The following is an 8,081-nucleotide window of genomic DNA, read 5'->3' on the forward strand; positions in this document are numbered from 1 at the left end:
TTCTCTTTTATATTTTGAAAGACTTTACGATTGAGTAAAGCTTTTGAATTACTCATTTTATGGATGACTGTATATATTTATACTAGTACCATATCACTCTTACTGCTTTCTAGTATTACATCTGTGTTTGCCATGCTTATATACTTGCTATATAATTTTGGGATGTTACAAGTATATTTGGAGAAATAATGTTCCAGTGGTTAATTGAAGAAATTATTCTTTAAAAATATGTATTGTTTTTGAATAAAAATCTTAGATTGATTTAATTTATTTATTTTTCTTTATAAAAATTTATAGGAAAAAAATGTAAAAAGTATTAATTTGTAAAAAACATGTATAAATTATTAGAGCAAAATTAAACAATACTAGTTGAATAATTTTTTTATATAAAAATAATTTTATAATTTACAGAATATTCACATATTTCATTATTTATTAATAGAAATTTAATGTGTGATTTAGAAAAGTAACCTTTATTAATATTAATCATTAGTATTACTATTTTAATTTTATTTGAATATAAATTATGAAAATAAACTTCAGTGATAATTTGAAATATTAATAATATTGTTAATTAATTAATATTAAATAAACGAGGAATATATTAGTTTTATTGTTAATAAAATTATGAATTAATTTTATTAACCATTATTACTATTGATCATTAGAATTAGTAAATAAAGTATTGGAATATAAATTGTTAAATTTAATATTCCAATATAAATTAATACTAATTTTTGTAATAATTTAAAATGGATATTTTAATATAAATTAATATTAAATTTTGTTCTTAAATTTCATTTTGAATAAAACTTATTGGGATTAATTATTTATAATAAAAATTTAATTTAATATAAAATGAATTTGAGTAATGATAATTAATATTAATTTTTCTTTTAAAATATTATAGTGGATTTTATCTCATATTAAAAATGTGTATAAATTATTATTGATAATATGGTTTTGTTATCTAAATTTAATATTAGTAGTAAAAGTAAAATTTGTAATTTATTTTAGAGAAGAGAATCTGAAATAACTTTTCATTAAAAGTGGATGTAACATAAATATAAATAACACAAAATCACATTTAAGAAACATATATAAACAACTTATACATTTAACACAAAATTTCTAATGCATTGGCATTATACAAATGAAAAATCCTTTCATCCATATAAAATTGGTTTAATGGTCTCTTTTGTCCCAATGTGATATTTTTTTTTTCTTTTCTATATTGTTCTCATTTTTGTTAATAAAAAATAAATTGTGATCTCTTACATTAAATTAGTATTATTATCGTTTAGAAGGTGATAAGTTGATAACATAATAATATAAATGACTATATAGCACTAAAGTGACTTGACTTTTACAATATTAAAAAGAGAACACATTGCTCATTTTAACAAAAATGATATAAGTTGACAAAAATATTAATAAAACATATTGAATGATATAGAAAAAATTAGAGAAAAAAAAAACATTAAACCTATTAAATATTATAATTGGATGAGAGAATATAAAACATGGTCATTCCATCATTCAAGGTAAGTAAAAAAAAATTATTTTCACATCTATTAAAGAAATATCACAGCAAAAATACTTATAAAAGACGTAAAAATATATAATTTTTCTACTATGTTTCACAGATTCCAAATGAAACAATAAATGGATCATATTCATGATGGATGAATTTCAATCGAAATTGCAGAGACAGTTCAAACACAATCTAAATCAACATTTCTCACATCTTTGCCTCTAAGATGTTGCTTTTTCAAATCTCAAATCTTCTCGTGTTGTTGTTGATACTGTTGTTGAGGAAACTAGAATACCATTGAACAGAAAGTTTGGGAATTCGTTCAAGAGTGTTTCTATGCACATAATAAAGCCCAAATCTCATATCATACCCTCTTGCCCATTCAAAGTTGTCAATCAATGACCATATCATGTATCCTCTTACATCTGCACCTTTTCTATACATCACAAAAATTGCTGTTTCTCAGCAAACAAATAATTCAAATTAACCTTAAATATGAATGATACAGATATGTTTGTCCTCATTACTCACCTTATGGCTCTAAGCAGAGCTGCGAGATAGGCTTTATGATAATCTATTCGTTTGAAATCTTGCAACAGATAATTTATTGTCACATTCTGTTTGATTGGTAAACAATATCCTGAAACAATGTTGAATTAGCAGTCCAAAATTTGTTAATAAACTCATTCCTAAAAGCAAGACTAAAACTCAAACACATTAGTCTTTGATTATCAGGTTTGAAGCATTGTATGGATCATGTTCATGAAGAAAAATCTTGCATGGTCATTATTCTTGGTCTTTACTTGAACATAAAATGGTAAATATTAATGAGTAATAAGAACAGAGATTAAAGCAAAATGGGAGAAAATGAGATTTTGGAGATACCATTTTCTGTAATGTACATGGGCATGTTATGGTATCTTATTTTAATGTAGTCAACAACTTTCTCCATGCCCATTGGAACCACAAAGAATAGTGGCATTCCTGTCTGCTTAAAAAAATGTATGAAAGATTATGTTTAATGCCTGTTCCTTGATCAAACATTTGAGTTAACAACATAAAATAATGAAAAAAAGTTCAAGAAAAGAAAACATAGTATAATGAAAAGAGTAGCAGGAGTACAGAATAAGGGGACCTGGTCACCAATTGGAATACCATCTCTGATTCCAGTTGTTTCTACAAAACCTGTTATTGGATGATCAGCTCCCTGAGCACAAGCAGAGAGGGAACAATCCTTGGCATAGAGAGATCCATAGTGATTGATGCCAATGAAGTCTATGCTGCCTTTTAGAAGTCTCTTCTCCTCAGGAGAGAACACTGGCAACTGATTTCCAAGGACAGAGTGCATCTCATCTGGGTACTTACCAAAAACCAGGGGATCTAAGATCCTTCATATCAGAAAAAGAGCAGGAAAAGTTTTAAACATAGAAATAACAGGATTGTGTGCTGCAATTTTCTTCAATAATAATCTACTACACCGTAGTTTATTAGGCATGATTGCCATAAGCAAAACCCTTTTGATTTTGTTGTGGATATTAAATGGTACTTATTAACAACTTACCAGCCTATGACAAAAGCCAAGACCCTTTTCACAGCTTGTCTATCACATTCTTCATTTCTAAATGGTTCATACATGAAGGTGTGTGCAACAATGCCAATGGTTCCACCTTGCTTTGCCTTGATTAACATGAGTTGTATACTGATTAAACAAACTATACTGTTCCTTCTTTCTACTATCCTAGAAAAGAAGACAACAAATTGTACTTGAGAACTTTCTTTTTTACCTGAAAGTGTTTGCGGTATAATTCAACAGCCTTGGCATGTGACAGTAACCTATTGTGCATGACAATGAGGGGCTCAACATCAGAGTTACCAGTAGAACAATTTCCAAAAGGTGGAGAACAGTGACCAGGGGGATATGTTCCTTTCATATAGGAATTGATTGTAACCAGGCTTGGCTCATTGATGGTGGTCCAATATTTAACCCTGCCTCCAAAGCTCTTGAAACAGATTTCAGCAAAATGAACAAAATCTCTCCTACAACAAAGGAAGTATATGCAGGAATAATTGTTTCACTGTGATTATATAGGGGATTCTGCAGGGTGACAACCAACCACACCAATAAAGTCTTGTTCCTCATCCACTAAATGAAGTTGGTTAATTGAATCATGGGAGACCGTTAAAAACCAATGCATAAGGTTACATGAGATTTCATTGAAAAACTGATAAAATCTCAAACACTTTAGCTTTATATATTACGTGTAAACAAAAAGTGAGAGTTGCAAATTTACTGTATTAAGGGGCTAAGCCATCCACCGTATCTTTCTTCCAGTTCTTGTGGCAGGTCATGATGATTTATTGTCACAAAAGGCTCAATCCCTGTACCAAGTACATCAGGTTTATATTAGGTACAGCTTAATGGATTTAACATAGCTTCAATACTATCTTATAAAATAGTTTATTTATATAAATCATATGAAACTTGTTTGTAACATAATTTCTTCTCCAGTATTTTATTGAGAGGTGAACAAACTCATAGGCTTTTGGATTCTTCTTTCATGTCACTTACTTTTATTCAATTTTAGTCATAATTCACCTTAAATTCCTAAGAAACTAAGTCCACACAAAGTAGAAACTATGGATATAATGAACCAAATGGACATTGACATTGTTACTTCACCTTTAAGTAGCAGATTGTCTATTATCTTGTTGTAAAATATTATCCCACTTGGATTTATGTCCCCATATATGCCTCCTGTTATGACTCATGGAGATCAAAATAAGCAGAAATTTTGAAAAATAAGATTATGGTATCTACTGAACTAGTATGCAGGTTTAGATAGTTACTAGGTAGAATCCTCGTCCATGAGATAGAGAATCGATATACATCTACCCCGAGAGACGACATCAACTCAATGTCTTCCTGTCAAACATCACAAGGAGAACACTTGAGTGTCAAATGATTATCAATATAAGTTTATGTTAGGCATTACTATGTAATTTGACATTTTAGCTGAGCTGACAAGTCCCAATACTTCTCGTTAGTCAAAGTATAGTTAGTGCATGCTAAAAGTTAGAAAGAAAGTTTGATTAGACATTTCCTTAAATAATGCCATGTCTTGGTGCATGTTATGTGACCTAAGATGTCAAATTTCTATTTTATAATTACTAGCTTTATTATGTGTATGTATAATCACAATATGTGATAGCAATAATCAAATTAATCTTCTACAAATTTCTCTTTCTTGGTATTAGAGCATTTAGCTTCAAGGCTCTCGATCCAATCCTGTCTCCCGCAGCCTACACAAGTGAGAAAATAACCTACCCACAATTGTCTCTGTCACGCTGGATAGAGATAACTATCTCCTAAGGAAGTCATTGGTTCTTCCGTTGATAGGGGTGTAAACTTGATAACTACATTTTAAGCACAAAAGAATGTCCAACATAGTTTGTCACCACAAGTGACAAAACTACGAGAGACAATCGTGACTATGAAGAATGGATTGCACAAGACCAAGCTCTCCTATGATGGCTAAGAAATTCAATGGTCGTTGATATTGTAACACAATTGTTGCACTGAAACCTCTAAGGAACTTTGGGATGAAGCCCAAAACCTAGCAGGTACACACACGAAATTAAAGAGCATCTACCTTAAATCAGAATTTCGCAACACTCACAAAGGAGAAATGAAGGTGGATTTGGATTAATTTGGTAGATGAAGAGGTAGATCTAAAATGGTTAAGAAATGGATTTTAAACTTAACTCAACCCAACAAAATCGGTTTCTAAGACAAGATTTGTACCCATTTATATATTTTAAATTGGTCTCATCTCTAGTCAACGTGAGATTTCCAACAAAACCAATATGACAGGTATGTAACAAGATTGATCACATTGCAGTGAATTGTTGGTACCTATCGCTATGATAAGTCATACACAAGGTGGGTCTTTAAAACGAAATACGAGACTAATGGCTTGATTTGTTGCCAAAGGTTTTCAACAAACTACACGTCTGGACTATGATGAGAGCTTCAGTCCAGTGATCAAATCCAGCATTGTAAGAATTGTCCTATCCATTGCAGTACATTTATATTGGGAAGTTAGACAATTAGACATAAACAATGCATTCTTGAATGACAATCTCAAAGAAACTATGTTTATACATCAACCTGAAGGGTATATAGCTTCAATCAAGCCTGATTACATATGCAAATTAAACAACTCAATCTACGGTCTAAAGCAAGCTCCAAGGGCTTGGTATGACAGGTTGAAGGACACTCTACTAAAGTGGGTTTTTAAAACACTAAGAGTGATTCATCATTATTTGTCCTTAAAGAAACTGGCCATATCATACTTCTTCTCATATATATTGATGACATAATAATAATAGGGAGCAACATGTCTCTAGAGACTTTCATTACTCAACTAAACATTGTTTTCTCTCTTAAAGATTTAGGTCCTCTGCACTACCTCTTGGGAATTGAAATACATAGAGATACTGATGGGATGCACCTGAAATAAACAGAGTACATTAGAGACCTGTTCAAGAAGTTTAGTATGGAAAAAAACTTCATCTTGCCCCACACCAAGGGTAACTGGGAAACAATTCACCATTGAAGGAGAACTTGTTGCTAAACCTACTCTATATGGACATGCTATAGGTGCATTATAGTATCTAACCAATACTCGACCAGATAGCATTTTCCGTCAACAAAATAAGCCAATATATGAGTTCCCCAACCGCAAGGGACAAAAAGAATACTGAGATATCTCCATGGCACAACAAATTTATGTCTTCATATCAAACCCTCAATTGATCTTGATATTGTTGGACTCTTTGATGCAGATTGGGTCACCAGCATAGATGATAGAAAACCCATGATAGGACAGTATGTGTTTCTTGGAGAGACATTAATCTCGTGGGCCTCAAGAAAACAAAAAGTGGTGTCACGGTCAAGTACTTAGTCAAAATATAGAGTGTTGGCTGACCTAGCAGCAGAAGTAGCCGGGACCATTTCATTTCTAATTGAACTGAAACTTCCTATGCTCTCAAAGAACCAGTTTTGTGGTGTGATAATCTCTCACACACACAAGGTTTAATATTTTGGGAAACAAACTTGGGAAGACTATGTCACCATCAGTTTCAGAGAGAGAGTTAGAAAAAAACATTGATTAGACATTTCCTTAAATTATGCCATGTCTTGGTGCATGTTATGTGATCAGTGATGTCCAATTTCTATTTTATAATTACTAGCTTTATTATGTGTATATATAATCACAATATATGAAAGCAACAATCAAGTTAGTCTTCTACAAAATTCTCTTTCTCTAAATACTAAACTAATATTTACCAAATAACGATGATAATGATCATCTGCAATGTCACCATTCTCATTATTATTTATCGTACCTGAAAATAGATCAAAAGCAATAGTGACTGCATGCACCAGAAGCAACAAAGATAGAATGAAATGATGAGATGACTAGTGACCACTATTTAACCTGGTATATGGGTAAAAACATCCCAGTTGCTTAAACCTTTACCATCTTCAAAGGGTGCTCCTTCAATCTATTGTTGTCGTTTCAGAAAATTCCATTAACAGAAACACCATTTTCAATATTTCAAGAGGGAAAAGAACCAATGTAAGGAAAAATAAAACTACTTTAACGTTTATGGAAGCAGAGAAAGCAAAGGCGTGCCTGGTAAGAGGAAGTGCTTGTTCCAAAGAGGAACCCTTCTGGAAAATGAGATCTACTGATTCCATCTTCAACTTCATCACAGCTTTGGCCATGAAAATTAACGCAGCAAAGCAATATCATCACAACTCTTACTTGCCTCTCTAGCTTTTTCATCTTGTTGATATGATTAGTAATATCACTCACTCAACATGAACACTGGCTCAAGTTATGGGTGCCAGAAATCATGTTTGTTCTCAACATTCAATAATTGAAATAGGATAATGATATCTTGAAAACCTTAATATTATAATACGCGTGTATTAGGTGCTTTTTTCACACTTTTTAAAAAACCTCACTATTATAATACTTTTATCATGTCACATTCATTCTCTTACTTTATCTCTTCCATTTATTTATTGGATAATCAATTGTACATATTTTTATTTCATAATTAAGGAAAAATATTATAAAGGTATTACACTAATATATGGATTAACCAATTAATCCGCAACTGCAATGAATTGATGTAATAATGAAGAAGAAAAAAATCTCTGATAACAAATTGACAATCCATTGTAAGCGTATGGTTATATATATATATATAAAAAAAAAAAAAAAAAAAAAAAAAAAAAAAACCTGTAAAAAAATAGAAAATAAAATAAAAAGTAGCAATGGATATGTAAAAGATTTTTAAAGTGAAAATATCATTATTGGATGAAGGATGAAGTTGTGGGAGTAAAATGTACCTTGAACTGCTTCTGCAGAAGTTATTTACTTCTGCATTAAACACGAATACCTGACAGAATAATAGGTTTTCTTTCTGCTCACTCTTCAACTTTATCCCGAGTAAGTAGGTGAACCGTCAGTCC

At 31.1% G+C, this 8,081-nt stretch overlaps 1 protein-coding gene across 2 annotated transcripts; it reads right to left on the minus strand.

Annotated features, from left to right (window-relative positions):
• Nucleotides 1-1,574: 1,574 nt before the first annotated feature.
• Nucleotides 1,575-7,481, minus strand: LOC106762971 (beta-glucosidase 18). 2 transcript variants are annotated; one of them, XM_014647112.2, is made up of 12 exons: nt 7,234-7,481; nt 7,036-7,102; nt 6,885-6,943; nt 4,382-4,457; nt 4,215-4,289; nt 3,826-3,913; nt 3,319-3,571; nt 3,096-3,211; nt 2,670-2,922; nt 2,420-2,522; nt 2,066-2,174; nt 1,575-1,970 (listed from the first exon to the last, which is right to left on the minus strand). In XM_014647112.2, the coding sequence occupies exons 1-12, from the start codon at nt 7,384-7,386 to the stop codon at nt 1,772-1,774; spliced, it is 1,551 nt and encodes a 516-aa protein (XP_014502598.1). In that variant the 5' UTR covers nt 7,387-7,481; the 3' UTR covers nt 1,575-1,771. The 2 variants fall into 2 exon arrangements, with proteins under 2 accessions (XP_014502598.1, XP_022637971.1); XM_022782250.1 differs by lacking the exon at nt 6,885-6,943 and having other exon boundaries at nt 7,234-7,340.
• Nucleotides 7,482-8,081: the final 600 nt, after the last annotated feature.

This window comes from Vigna radiata, chromosome 6, assembly GCF_000741045.1.
Source record: "Vigna radiata var. radiata cultivar VC1973A chromosome 6, Vradiata_ver6, whole genome shotgun sequence".
In the NCBI taxonomy this organism is placed as follows: Eukaryota; Viridiplantae; Streptophyta; class Magnoliopsida; order Fabales; family Fabaceae; genus Vigna; species Vigna radiata.

What these genes read in the sequence shown, in the direction of transcription:
- LOC106762971 (XM_014647112.2), bottom strand. Translation starts at nt 7,386, where the DNA reads ATGAAAAAGCTAGAGAGGCAAGTAAGAGTTGTGATGATATTGCTTTGC. An exon ending in ATCATTATCATCGTTATTTG is followed by an intron (nt 4,458 to 6,884) that starts GTAAATATTAGT and finishes GATGTTTGACAG; the next exon opens with GAAGACATTGAGTTGATGTC. An exon ending in TATACCGCAAACACTTTCAG is followed by an intron (nt 3,212 to 3,318) that starts GTAAAAAAGAAA and finishes ATGTTAATCAAG; the next exon opens with GCAAAGCAAGGTGGAACCAT.